The following is a 14,942-nucleotide window of genomic DNA, read 5'->3' as shown; positions in this document are numbered from 1 at the left end:
ACTGAGATGTCTCTCACACACCCTCCTGTTCACTAGCTAGCCCCTGGCTGTGGTGTGTTGACACACTGACTGAGATGTCTCTCACACACCCTCCTGTTCACTAGCTAGCCCCTGGCTGTGGTGTGTTGACACACTGACTGAGATGTCTCTTACACACCCTCCTGTCACTAGCTAGCCCCTGGCTGTGGTGTGTTGACACACTGACTGAGATGTCTCTCACACACCCTCCTGTTCACTAGCTAGCCCCTGGCTGTGGTGTGTTGACACACTGACTGAGATGTCTCTCACACACCCTCCTGTTCACTAGCTAGCCCCTGGCTGTGGTGTGTTGACACACTGACTGAGATGTCTCTCACACACCCTCCTGTTCATTAGCTAGCCCCTGGCTGTGGTGTGTTGACACATTGACTGAGATGTCTCTTACACACCCTCCTGTCACTAGCTAGCCCCTAGCTGTGGTGTGTTGACACACTGACTGAGATGTCTCTCACACACCCTCCTGTTCACTAGCTAGCCCCTGGCTGTGGTGTGTTGACACACTGACTGAGATGTCTCTCACACACCCTCCTGTTCACTAGCTAGCCCCTGGCTGTGGTGTGTTGACACACTGACTGAGATGTCTCTCACACACCCTCCTGTTCATTAGCTAGCCCAGTCAAAACTGTTCGCTGCTCTGGCCCCCAATGGTGGAACAAACTCCCTCACGACGCCAGGACAGCGGAGTCAATCACCACCTTCCGGTCACACCTGAAACCCCACCTCTTCAAGGAATACCTAGGATAGGGTAAGTAAGGGTAGGTAATCCTTCTCCCCCCCCTGATTTAGATGCAAGTGGCTGTTCCACTGGTTGTCATAAGGTGTATGCACCAATTTGTAAGTCGCTCTGGATAAGAGCGTCTGCTAAATGACTTAAATGTAATGTAAATGTGTGTTAACACACTGACTGAGATGTCTCTCACTGGCTGTGGTGTGTTGACACACTGACTGAGATGTCTCTCACACACCCTCCTGTTCACTAGCTAGCCCCTGGCTGTGGTGTGTTGACACACTGACTGAGATGTCTCTCACACACCCTCCTGTTCATTAGCTAGCCCCTGGCTGTGGTGTGTTGACACACTGACTGAGATGTCTCTCACTGGCTGTGGTGTGTTGACACACTGACTGAGATGTCTCTCACACACCCTCCTGTTCATTAGCTAGCCCCTGGCTGTGGTGTGTTGACACACTGACTGAGATGTCTCTCACACACCCTCCTGTTCACTAGCTAGCCCCTGGCTGTGGTGTGTTGACACACTGACTGAGATGTCTCTCACACACCCTCCTGTTCACTAGCTAGCCCCTGGCTGTGGTGTGTTGACACACTGACTGAGATGTCTCTCACACACCCTCCTGTTCACTAGCTAGCCCCTGGCTGTGGTGTGTTGACACACTGACTGAGATGTCTATCACTGGCTGTGGTGTGTTGGCACGCTGACTGAGATGTCTAGCACTGGCTGTGGTGTGTTGACACGCTGACTGAGATGTCTAGCACTGGCTGTGGTGTGTTGACACGCTGACTGAGATGTCTAGCACTGGCTGTGGTGTGTTGACACGCTGACTGAGATGTCTAGCACTGGCTGTGGTGTGTTGACACGCTGACTGAGATGTCTAGCACTGGCTGTGGTGTGTTGACACACTGACTGAGATGTCTAGCACTGGCTGTGGTGTGTTGACACACTGACTGAGATGTCTATCACTGGCTGTGGTGTGTTGGCACGCTGACTGAGATGTCTAGCACTGGCTGTATGTGTTGTAGTATGGCAGCATTGAGTGAATGTGTGTAAGATGTGTGTGTGTGAGTTTATGTGTGTATGTAGGTACTATAACAGGGCAGTAGTGGGGTAGGTGACACGGCAGGGAAAGGGGAGAGGACGGAAGGCGTGATGAGATGTGACACTGCCTGTCTCTCTGTCACTTTGTGTTGCCCATCAGTGGCTTCAGGCTTGGGGCTCAATGCCGTGTACCAAGGGGACCAGGGCCACAGCTAACCCGAACTCCAGCTCCAACACCCTGGGTTCGCAACTATGCTGTTTGGGGGTTTTTGTGGGGTGTTTGTGTTTTGATGTCCACCCCTCTTCCTCCTCCTTCCCTCCTTCCACCCAGTAGAAAGGGACTGGAATGGACTGGACTGGGAGGCTTATAATTGGAGCCTATGATGCCAGCTTTCCTCTTTAAATTACAAGCTCCAGTGCTTTCACTAAACCCCCAGCCTGGCTCAGACAAGTACAGACACAGAGAATGACTGTGTGTGTGTGTGTGTGTGTCCCACCTGTATCTCCAGCTGTTGGACCACCTGCATCTGTACCCTGCACTGGGCTGTACTGCGGTCATCCAGAGCATGTTCATTGTTCAGATGCCTGAGAAAGGAGGAAAGATAGAGGAAGGGGTAGAGATAGAGGGATGGGTAGAGATAGAGGGATGGGTAGAGATAGAGGAATGGGTAGAGATAGAGGAATGGGTAGAGATAGAGGAAGGGGTAGAGATAGAGGAAGGGGTAGAGATAGAGGGATGGATAGAGATAGAGGAAGGGGTAGAGATAGAGGAAGGGGTAGAGATAGAGGAAGGGGTAGAGATAGAGGAAGAGGTAGAGATAGAGGAAGGGGTAGAGATAGAGGGATGGGTAGAGATAGAGGAAGGGGTAGAGTTAGAGGGATGGGTAGAGATAGAGGAAGAGGCAGAGATAGAGGATGGGTAGAGATAGAGGAAGGGGTAGAGATAGAGGAATGGGTAGAGATAGAGGAAGGGGTAGAGTTAGAGGAAGGGGTAGAGATAGAGGAAGGGGTAGAGATAGAGGGATGGGTAGAGATAGAGGGATGGGTAGAGATAGAGGAATGGGTAGAGATAGAGGAATGGGTAGAGATAGAGGAAGGGGTAGAGATAGAGGAAGGGGTAGAGATAGAGGGATGGATAGAGATAGAGGAAGGGGTAGAGATAGAGGAAGGGGTAGAGATAGAGGAAGGGGTAGAGATAGAGGAAGGGTAGAGATAGAAGGATGGATAGAGATAGAGGAAGGGGTAGAGATAGAGGAAGAGGTAGAGGTAGAGGAAGGGGTAGAGATAGAGGGATGGGGGTAGAGATAGAGGGATGGGTAGAGATAGAGGAAGAGGCAGAGGAAGGGGGTAGAGATAGAGGAAGGGGTAGAGATAGAGGAATGGGTAGAGATAGAGGGAATGGGTAGAGATAGAGGAAGGGGTAGAGATAGAGGAAGGGGTAGAGATAGAGGAAGGGGTAGAGATAGAGGGATGGATAGAGATAGAGGAAGGGGTAGAGATAGAGGAAGGGGTAGAGATAGAGGAAGGGGTAGAGATAGAGGGATGGATAGAGATAGAGGAAGGGGTAGAGATAGAGGAAGGGGTAGAGATAGAGGAATGGGTAGAGATAGAGGAAGGGGTAGAGATAGAGGAAGGGGTAGAGATAGAGGAAGGGGTAGAGATAGAGGGATGGATAGAGATAGAGGAAGGGGTAGAGATAGAGGAAGGGGTAGAGATAGAGGAAGGGGTAGAGATAGAAGGATGGATAGAGATAGAGGAAGGGGTAGAGATAGAGGAAGAGGTAGAGGAAGGGGTAGAGATAGAGGGATGGGTAGAGATAGAGGAAGGGGTAGAGATAGAGGGATGGGTAGAGATAGAGGAAGAGGCAGAGATAGAGGAAGGGGTAGAGATAGAGGAAGGGGTAGAGATAGAGGAATGGGTAGAGATAGAGGAAGGGGTAGAGTTAGAGGAAGGGGTAGAGATAGAGGAAGGGGTAGAGATAGAGGGATGGGTAGAGATAGAGGGATGGGTAGAGATAGAGGAATGGGTAGAGATAGAGGAATGGGTAGAGATAGAGGAAGGGGTAGAGATAGAGGAAGGGGTAGAGATAGAGGGATGGATAGAGATAGAGGAAGGGGTAGAGATAGAGGAAGGGGTAGAGATAGAGGAAGGGGTAGAGATAGAGGAAGGGGTAGAGATAGAAGGATGGATAGAGATAGAGGAAGGGGTAGAGATAGAGGAAGAGGTAGAGGTAGAGGAAGGGGTAGAGATAGAGGGATGGGTAGAGATAGAGGAAGGGGTAGAGATAGAGGATGGGTAGAGATAGAGGAAGAGGCAGAGATAGAGGAAGGGGTAGAGATAGAGGAAGGGGTAGAGATAGAGGAATGGGTAGAGATAGAGGAAGGGGTAGAGTTAGAGGAAGGGGTAGAGATAGAGGAAGGGGAGATAGAGATAGAGAGGATGGGTAGAGATAGAGGGATGGGTAGAGATAGAGGAATGGGTAGAGATAGAGGAATGGGTAGAGATAGAGGAAGGGGTAGAGATAGAGGAAGGGGTAGAGATAGAGGGATGGGTAGAGATAGAGGAAGGGGTAGAGATAGAGGAAGGGGTAGAGATAGAGGGATGGGTAGAGATAGAGGAAGGGGTAGAGATAGAGGAAGAGGTAGAGGTAGAGGAAGGGGTAGAGATAGAGGGATGGGTAGAGATAGAGGAAGGGGTAGAGATAGAGGGATGGGTAGAGATAGAGGAAGAGGCAGAGATAGAGGAAGGGGTAGAGATAGAGGAAGGGGTAGAGATAGAGGAATGGGTAGAGATAGAGGAAGGGGTAGAGTTAGAGGAAGGGGTAGAGATAGAGGAAGGGGTAGAGATAGAGGAAGGGGTAGAGATAGAGGGATGGGTAGAGATAGAGGAAGGGGTAGAGATAGAGGAAGGGGTAGAGATAGAGGAAGAGGCAGAGATAGAGGAATGGGTAGAGATAGAGGGATGGGTAGAGATAGAGGGATGGGTAGAGATAGAGGAATGGGTAGAGATAGAGGAAGGGGTAGAGATAGAGGAAGGGGTAGAGATAGAGGAAGAGGCAGAGATAGAGGAAGGGGTAGAGATAGAGGAAGGGGTAGAGATAGAGGAAGGGGTAGAGATAGAGGAAGGGGTAGAGATAGAGGAAGGGGTAGAGATAGAGGGATGGGTAGAGATAGAGGGATGGGTAGAGATAGAGGGATGGGTAGAGATAGAGGAAGGGGTAGAGATAGAGGGATGGGTAGAGATAGAGGAAGAGGCAGAGATAGAGGAAGGGGTAGAGATAGAGGAAGGGGTAGAGATAGAGGAAGGGGTAGAGATAGAGGAAGGGGTAGAGATAGAGGGATGGGTAGAGATAGAGGAAGGGGTAGAGATAGAGGAAGGGGTAGAAATAGAGGAAGGGGTAGAGATATAGGAAGAGGCAGAGATAGAGGAATGGGTAGAGATAGAGGAAGGGGTAGAGATAGAGGAAGGGGTAGAGATAGAGGAAGGGGTAGAGATAGAGGAAGGGGTAGAGATAGAGGAAGGGGTAGAGATAGAGGAAGGGGTAGAGATAGAGGAAGAGGCAGAGATAGAGGAAGGGGTAGAGATAGAGGAAGGGGTAGAGATAGAGGAAGGGGTAGAGATAGAGGAAGGGGTAGAGATAGAGGAAGGGGTAGAGGTAGAGGAAGGGGTAGAGATAGAGGAAGGGGTAGAGATAGAGGAAGGGGTAGAGATAGAGGAAGGGGTAGAGATAGAGGAAGGGGTAGAGATGGAGGAAGGGGTAGAGATGGAGGAAGGGGTAGAGATAGAGGAAGGGGTAGAGATAGAGGAAGGGGTAGAGATAGAGGAAAGGGTAGAGGTAGAGGAAGGGGTAGAGATAGAGGAAGGGGTAGAGATAGAGGAAGGGGCAGAGATAGAGGAAGGGGTAGAGATAGAGGAAGGGGTAGAGATAGAGGAAGGGGTAGAGATAGAGGAAGGGGTAGAGATAGAGGAAGGGGTAGAGGTAGAGGAAGGGGTAGAGATAGAGGGAGGGGTAGAGATAGAGGAAGGGGTAGAGATAGAGGAAGGGGTAGGGAGAGGGAGGGGTAGAGATAGAGGGATGGGTAGAGATAGAGGAAGGGGTAGAGATAGAGGAAGGGGTAGAGATAGAGGAAGAGGCAGAGATAGAGGAAGGGGTAGAGATAGAGGAAGGGGTAGAGATAGAGGAAGGGGTAGAGATAGAGGAAGGGGTAGAGATAGAGGAAGGGGTAGAGATAGAGGAAGAGGCAGAGATAGAGGAAGGGGTAGAGATAGAGGAAGGGGTAGAGGTAGAGGAAGGGGTAGAGATAGAGGAAGGGGTAGAGATAGAGGAAGGGGTAGAGGTAGAGGAAGGGGTAGAGATAGAGGAAGGGGTAGAGATAGAGGAAGGGGTAGAGATAGAGGAAGGGGTAGAGATAGAGGAAGGGGTAGAGATAGAGGAAGGGGTAGAGATAGAGGAATGGGTAGAGATAGAGGAAGAGGCAGAGATAGAGGAAGGGGTAGAGATAGAGGAAGGGGTAGAGATAGAGGAAGGGGTAGAGATAGAGGAAGGGGTAGAGATAGAGGGAGGGGTAGAGATAGAGGAAGGGGTAGAGATAGAGGAAGGGGTAGAAATAGAGGAAGGGGTAGAGATATAGGAAGAGGCAGAGATAGAGGAATGGGTAGAGATAGAGGAAGGGGTAGAGATAGAGGAAGGGGTAGAGATAGAGGAAGGGGTAGAGATAGAGGAAGGGGTAGAGATAGAGGAATGGGTAGAGATAGAGGAAGGGGTAGGGAGAGGGATGGGTAGAGATAAAGGAAGGGGTAGAGATAGAGGAAGGGGTAGAGATAGAGGAAAGGGTAGAGGTAGAGGAAGGGGTAGAGGTAGAGGAAGGGGTAGAGATAGAGGAAGAGGCAGAGATAGAGGAAGGGGTAGAGATAGAGGAAGGGGTAGAGATAGAGGAAGGGGTAGAGATAGAGGAAGGGGTAGAGATAGAGGAAGGGGTAGAGGTAGAGGAAGGGGTAGAGATAGAGGGAGGGGTAGAGATAGAGGAATGGGTAGAGATAGAGGAAGGGGTAGGGAGAGGGATGGGTAGAGATACAGGAAGAGGCAGAGATAGAGGAATGGGTAGAGATAGAGGAAGGGGTAGAGATAGAGGAAGGGGTAGAGATAGAGGAAGGGGTAGAGATAGAGGAAGAGGCAGAGATAGAGGAAGGGGTAGAGATAGAGGAAGGGGTAGAGATAGAGGAAGGGGTAGAGATAGAGGAAGGGGTAGAGATAGAGGAAGAGGCAGAGATAGAGGAAGGGGTAGAGATAGAGGAAGGGGTAGAGGTAGAGGAAGGGGTAGAGATAGAGGAAGGGGTAGAGATAGAGGAAGGGGTAGAGGTAGAGGAAGGGGTAGAGATAGAGGAAGGGGTAGAGATAGAGGAAGGGGTAGAGATAGAGGAAGGGGTAGAGATAGAGGAAGGGGTAGAGATAGAGGAAGGGGTAGAGATACAGGAAGAGGCAGAGATAGAGGAATGGGTAGAGATAGAGGAAGGAATAGAGATAGAGGAAGAGGCAGAGATAGAGGAAGGAGAAGAGATAGAGGAAGGAGAAGAGATAGAGGAAGGAGAAGAGATAGAGGAAGGAGAAGAGATAGAGGAAGGAGAAGAGATAGAGGGAGAGGAATACAACTGGGTTATAACCTACATGACAAACAAAATAATACATATTAACACACCTGTGTGTGTGTGTGTGTGTGTGTGTGTGTGTGTGTGTGTGTGTGTGTGTGTGTGTGTGTGTGTGTGTGTGTGTGTGTGTGTGTGTGTGTGTGTGTGTGTGTGTGTGTGTGTGTGTGTGTGTGTGTGTGTGTGTGTGTGTGTGTGTGTGTGTGTGTGTGTGTGTGTGTGTGTGTGTGTGTGTGTGTGTGTGTGTGTGTGTGTGTGTGTGTGTGTGTGTGTGTGTGTGTGTGTGTGTGTGTGTGTGTGTGTGTGTCTGTGTGTGTCATTCCCAAAAGACAGTTGGGAGATTGTTGTGAGTGAGTGTGAATGCTTGCAGCTCCAGTTTGTGTGATTCCGGCCAATGGTGACTTCAGCTAAATAAATATTCACATTTATGTGACTGCAGATATTTGTTTATTTTCCTGTTTAGAGCTTTTCAAGAGACCAGAGGGCTTTACACTCTTATCCAGACAGACACACGCGGAAACACATGGAAACACATGGAAACACAACAGTGGGCCTGGACCAAACACTTCACAGTATAAACTAGATTTCCTCCTCAAAGAAAAAAATCTAAATATGAGAGTCAACTGTTGAACTCAGTGTTAAACAAAACAACCAGTTTACACACCGGAGGAGAGAGGGAGTAAGAGGAGGTTATGTAAAGAATAATATTAGAAGTATATCATTTCCTTATAAGCTTTTTGCTTCTAGTGTAAAAGCTAACTGTGTGTGTGTCCTGCTCTTTGGGCCATGCCCTCAGAGTGTATCAGAAGAACACCTGGAGAATAGATCATGTGTTATCAGAAGAACAGAGAGAGGGTCTACTCTCTGATTAACTCCTAATACACTTCTGCCCCCCTGAAATGTGTGTCTGAATGGTGGCACTGTTTGTTTCCTCTGGTGTGGGAGGATCCAGGACCTTCTGATCTTTTCCCTCCCTCCCTCCCTCCCTCCCTCCCTCCCTCCCCTCCCCTCGCTCCCTCCCTCCCTCCCTCCCTCCCTCCCTCCCTCCCTCCCTCCCTCCCTCCCTCCCTCCCTCCCTTCCTTCCTTCCTCCCTCCCTCCCTCCCTCCCTCCCTCCCTCCCTCCCACCCTCCCTCCCTCCCTCCCTCCCTCAAACTGCTCATGACAACTCTGAGATGTGTGTGTGTGTGCCGTTTAGGGAATCATGACCCAGTGTGTGCATGTTTAAGAGAAAGGGGAGTTGGGCAATATTAGAAGGGAAGAAGAAATGAAACAATAACAATGATGTCATGGCATAGCTAATCCCAGCATAGATAGACGGCTCAAGTGAATGATAATAATAACAAAAACATGATCTCACCCTTTCCCCTCTACTCCCCCTCTCTCTATTCCTCCACTCCCTAACTCTCTTCTCCTCCACTCCCTTCACTCCCTAACTCTCTACTCCTCCACTCCCCCTCTCTCTATTCCTCCACTCCCTAACTCTCTTCTCCTCCACTCCCTTCACTCCCTAACTCTCTACTCCTCCACTCCCCCTCTCTCTATTCCTCCACTCCCTAACTCTCTACTCCTCCACTCCCGTCTCTCTACTCCTCCACTCCCTAACTCTCTTCTCCTCCACTCCCTAACTCTCTAGTCCTCCACTCCCTAACTCTCTATTCCTCCACTCCCCATCTCTCTATTCCTCCACTCCCCTCTCTCTATTCCTCCACTCCCTAACTCTCTAGTCCTCCACTCCCCGTCTCTCTATTCCTCCACTCCCTAACTCTCTAGTCCTCCACTCCCCGTCTCTCTAGTCCTCCACTCCCCATCTCTCTATTCCTTCACTCCCCCTCTCGCTATTCCTCCACTCCCTAACTCTCTATTCCTCCCCTCCCCTCTCTCTATTCCTCCACTCCCTAACTCTCTAGTCCTCCACTCCCCGTCTCTCTATTCCTCCACTCCCTAACTCTCTATTCCTCCACTCCCTAACTCTCTACTTCTCCACTCCCCGTCTCTCTATTCCCTCCTCTCTCTCTCTCTGTAACTCACTCTCTTCTCTCTCTACCCTCTCCCTTCTCTCTCCCCCTCTCTCTCTCTCTGTAATTCACTCTCTTCTCTCTCTACCCTCTCCCTTCTCTCTCCCTCCTCACTATCTGTAACTCACTCTCTTCTCTCTCTACCCTTTCCCTTCTCTCTCTCAATCCTCTCTCTATAACTCACTCTCTTCTCTCTCCCTCCTCTCGCTCTCTCTGTAACTCATTCTCTTCTCTCTCTACCCTCTCCCTTCTCTCTCCCTCCTCACTATCTGTAACTCACTCTCTTCTCTCTCTACCCTCTCCCTTCTCTCTCTCAATCCTCTCTCTATAACTCACTCTTCTCTCTCCCTCCTCTCGCTCTCTCTGTAACTCATTCTCTTCTCTCTCTACCCTCTCCCTTCTCTCTCTCCCTCCTCTCTCTCTGTAACTCATTCTCGTCTTTCTCTACCCTCTCCCTTCTCTCTCTCAATCCTCTCTCTATAACTCACTCTCTTCTCTTCTCTCTCCCTCCTCTCGCTCTCTCTGTAACTCATTCTCTTCTCTCTCTACCCACTCCCTTCTCTCTCTCCCTCCTCTCTCTCTGTAACTCACTCTCGTCTCTCTCTACCCTCTCTCTCTTCCCCCTCTCTCTCTCTCTCCGTCTCTGTGGCTCAGTCATAAACAGTAGCAGGGTTTTTTCCGAGACTCCCGACAATGAGTCTCTGTTTACTCCTTAGCCCTCTCAGACAGAGATTCAGTCCACATTACACATTACCCTCAGCCCCACTAACCACAGCCAACAGAGTACTATACCAGACAGTACTGACAGAGAGACGGGAGGGAGGGGAGGAGAAATTAGTGAATGTATCTACTATGCAACAAAAAAAGAGATAGAATAGGAGAAGAGAAGAAAATAGGCGATGGGTAGAAGATAGCGGGGGAAGGAGTGAAGGGAAGAGAGAAAAGGGGGAGAGAAAGAGAGAGATCACAGATCAGATGAAAGGAAAGAGCTGGAAATAAAAGAGTGTCTCCTATCATCTCTTCTCTTCTGCCCAGAGCGATGACTACGGAAGGCTGGAGGGGAGAGCATTATCTGTCACCGTTTGGTTCCTCTCTCTCCCTCCATCTGCCCTGAGGCTGCTTTCGTCTCCAAATTTTCCCAGCCTGCCTCTGGCTTTGATCTGACTGTCCGCTGCCATCATCTCACAACACACTTCTCTGTCTGTCTGTGTGTGTGTGTACCATGCCGAGTTATTACACACTATCCCTGGTGATATCAGCTCAGAGTTGCTCATTAGAAAGACAGTTTCTCTCCCTTACAGACCATTGTTTTGGTGAGGCCTTGGTTAAGGGTTCGCTGGGCCTCTGTTAAAGGATTCATAATGGGTTTGTTATGTGGTCGCGGCAGGTGGACTGTCCTGAAGCTGACAGTAGTAGAGATATGAGGATCTCAGTGGATCAGACAGGGTGTATGGATGTGCCTGTGTGTATGACTCTGTTCGTACATGTGACATGTTGTCTCTTGTGTCATCACTCTAACAAATAGTGACAGTTGACTGTGTACACCAGGCTTAGATGTATCACCCCTTATTCCCACCAGCACACACACACACGCACACAGGCACACAGACAGACAGACAGACAGACAGACAGACAGACAGACAGACAGACAGACAGACAGACAGACAGACAGACAGACAGACACACAGACAGACACACAGACAGACAGACACACAGACAGACACACAGACAGACAGACAGACAGACAGACAGACAGACAGACAGACAGACAGACAGACAGACAGACAGACAGACAGACAGACAGACAGACAGACAGACAGACAGACAGACAGACAGACAGACAGACAGACAGACAGACAGACAGACAGACAGACAGACAGACAGACAGACAGACAGACAGACAGACAGACAGACAGACAGACAGACAGACAGACAGACAGACAGACAGACAGACAGACAGACAGACAGACAGACAGACAGACAGACAGACAGACAGACAGACAGACAGACAGACAGACAGACAGACAGACAGACAGACAGACAGACAGACAGACACACACACAGACACACACACAGACACACACACAGACAGACACACAGACACACACACACACAGACACACAGACAGACAGACAGACAGACAGACAGACAGACAGACAGACAGACAGACAGACAGACAGACACACAGACAGACACACAGACAGACAGACACACAGACAGACAGACACACAGACAGACACACAGACACACAGACAGACACACAGACAGACACACAGACAGACACACAGACAGACCAGGCTATACCCCCTCCCCGCTCCACACACCATCTCTAAAGACTCCAAACTGGCAGACAGACAAGAAAGAGGGATTAATAAAGGAAGAAATGAAAGAGAGGGAGACAGCGGAGGGGAGATGGATGGAGAGGGAGCTGCTGTTTCATGTCTTTGCTAGCGCCATGGAAACAAAGAGATGTGATTGTAAATGAGCTAATTAAGTCAACTGCTAACGAAGCGTGGAAACAATTTGCTTGACCCTTCCGAGCAGAGAACTCTGGGAGCACAACACTAATCAGCTAGACGGGAGGGACAGGTGTAGCCCCCTTGTCAGGTGTAGCCTCAGATTCTTTGATACCTTCTCAGCACCGTCTCACAAGGGTCTCTCACAACACACCACTTAAAACATTTAGCAGCCAATGAAACATGCAGCAGGAGCAGAGATAGAGGGACAGAGGGGAGGGATTAAGGGATGAGAGAAGGGTGACAGAGAGAGAAAGTGTCAGAGCTGTTGAATAATGTAGATGGACACACAACAACAAAACACTCTGCTCCTCCAGGGAAGCCTGATGTAACCGATAGCAACTGATTCATTATTAATAAGACGCTGGGGGAGGTGCTAGGCTGACGTACGGAGTTGTTCTAAGATGGTCATACTACGGATCATTTAGCGACTTGATTTAGAATGTTAGGACCCCATTAGGTATCAAAAAATATATTTAAACAATTATTTGATAAAATATAGATTTTGGCCTTTACTATTAAAGCCCATAGACACACATTGAATAACACATTTAGAAATGGCAAAAAGGTCCGTCAAAAAATACATTATAAGAAAATGTTTTGAAGAGTCTAAATCTAGGAGATATACATATTTAAACCGTTTTTGGGGGTATACTTCCATTTGTTTTATTAAACCGGTAACGGTCACCTTCAGACGAGTCCCGTGACACAAAACGGAGAACACCATCATGTTTGTGAGAGTCTCACCTTTCCATAGAGGGGTCAAAATAGTTTATAGGTCAAACCGTTCGCACTCTTACAGACGTTTTCGTGAGAAGACAGATTTCGGGGATGTCTCATAATCTGACAAACACTCTGGCTCTGCCACCGTTCAAGCAGATGCAGCAGTGTGACATACGGATGCAGTGGATTGAGACACATCCAATGCAACAAAAAAAAACAGATATCTCTCGAGCTTAAACTGACAGATGTTGGGGTGATTTTCTTGTTATGTAACTTAGATTGATGCACCGACGTCAATCGACTCCAGGGGAGTAAATGAAGGCTGTAGAACGTTTCACTGATTTACACTCAGCTAGTTTGCTGGTTAGCGTGTGTCTGGGCTGACTGATATAGCAACACTCACTGTAGAGCGAGTCCTACACGAGTCACTAGAAAGTCATGCTAGAAAGAGTGACAATGTCTTAACAATAGGGGCCACTTCCATTATGTGTAGCTGTATGGAGGAGAGTAGTTTGGGAATGCAGCTTCAGAGTGTTACTCACTTGATGAACTGTCCCATGTCATCACATAGCGCCTCGCAGCCAGGCCATTTACACTCTCCATGGCCATAGAGAGGATGGGAACATGCATGCTCCTCGTGGCTGGGAGAGGGAGGGAGAGAGAGCAGGTTAGAATGATCTAAACTGGACATATTACAAATGTATAGACATCACACACTGTTGGGGAAAGCAAATGATTGAGCTCATTTCAGATGAGGACAAGGACAGCTGAAATAAAGCAAGCAGACACTGACGCATCAATACCACCAAACGATGCCTCTGAGCAGCAAAAGCCCACACACAGAGCAAACATCCATTGTTACACAGTAAGGCCATAGTTCCTTTAGTATCATACAGTAAGTGCGTAGTCAATGTGAAGCTCAGAGCAGAATGCTGTGTGTTCCTCTGTTCCAAACGTTCATCCTCACACAGCACTAGTCCTCCCTCCCTCCCTTCAGTCAGTGGGTGGGCAGACACCCAGACGGCCTGTCTGATTGGTGCGTAGTGGTGGTGGGCTCATCCCTCATACGGAGGCTGATTTGAGATGTGGCCGCAGGCTCTGTTTTGGTGAGACAGTTCTGTCTGTGTGTGTGTGGCTCGGAGATGCTGTTTCTGGTTTGGGCCGGGTCCAGGCCAGTGTGCGTGGTTCAGATGTGGTTTGGCCCAGCCTGGCCTCGTGTCTCACACACTAATACAGGGAGCTCACAGTTTATTTACATTAAATCTACTGCCATCCAGAGACGGACGGGCTGGAACAGCAATGTGCATATGTGTGTGTGCGTGGGTGTGTGTGTGTGGGTGGAGGCGGCTTCTCCCAGATCCACATCACAGGGTTGTCTAACACAAACCATCCCTCTCAGAGATGGGACCATCCCAAAGACGAGCACACACCCTTCCCTTCCTCTCCTCCCCTATTCCCCTCTCCCTGGTCAGATACACAGCACAACCACTGCCAGTGTGTGTGTGTGTGTGTGTGTGTGTGTGTGTGTGTGTGTGTGTGTGTGTGTGTGTGTGTGTGTGTGTGTGTGTGTGTGTGTGTGTGTGTGTGTGTGTGTTGGCTGTGGTTGACTACTCTCAGTTCAGAAGCTGCTCAAACTGCAGACATTACAAACTACTGGAAAACCACACACCCGTTCACATCAGCCATGCATTAGCTGTAGCATGCTAGCCCCCTCCTTTCTCCTCCCTTCAGCCTCCTCTGCCTCCCTGTTAGCATGGGCCAGCCAAATAACACAGGAGATTAGCGCTAAGCTAGCGCTCATACTTCCCCCACACAGAGGGAGAATGTCCTCATTCTGGACATGTCAGGTCTGTGTGTGTGTGTGTGTGTGTGTGTGACTCACTGGCTACTGGATAGCGGGCCACCTTTGGAGTAAGGCGTGAGGTGTTCATCTCCGAGGTCTGCCTTGCTGAAGGAGGAGATCCATTCAAAGAGTCTTGCTCTTAAAGCCGGGATAGAAACAGCCCACAGGTGAATACAGATGTACCACTAACACCCTCAATCTCCTCTGAACACACAGGCAACTAACACATACAAATAATAACACGACACACACAGCACATTTCTCAGTCACCCCTTCCCTCCATGTCATAATGTTCACCCAGACACTCAACTGGCACCTTGGCAGCAGGAGAGGAGTAGGCTGTGCCCTACTCCAGACAACACGCAATAAACACCACATATCAAATGACC

At 49.3% G+C, this 14,942-nt stretch overlaps 1 protein-coding gene across 7 annotated transcripts in view; it reads right to left on the bottom strand.

The window, feature by feature from the left end:
* The window catches only part of foxp4 (forkhead box P4), a 211,449-nt gene that overhangs the window by 25,803 nt on the left and 170,704 nt on the right, over window positions 1-14,942 (bottom strand). For all 7 annotated transcript variants that reach the window (XM_052473433.1, XM_052473431.1, XM_052473437.1 and 4 more), the window contains exons 8-10: window positions 14,593-14,691; window positions 13,253-13,351; window positions 2,309-2,396 (exon numbers count right to left, since the gene is read on the bottom strand). In XM_052473433.1, the coding sequence (XP_052329393.1) occupies window positions 2,309-2,396; window positions 13,253-13,351; window positions 14,593-14,691 (286 nt within the window). The remainder of the gene's footprint in view (window positions 1-2,308; window positions 2,397-13,252; window positions 13,352-14,592; window positions 14,692-14,942) is intronic.

Source organism: Oncorhynchus keta, chromosome 21, assembly GCF_023373465.1.
Source record: "Oncorhynchus keta strain PuntledgeMale-10-30-2019 chromosome 21, Oket_V2, whole genome shotgun sequence".
NCBI classification, from domain to species: Eukaryota; Metazoa; Chordata; class Actinopteri; order Salmoniformes; family Salmonidae; genus Oncorhynchus; species Oncorhynchus keta.
This window is presented reverse-complemented; position numbering and strand designations above follow the sequence as displayed.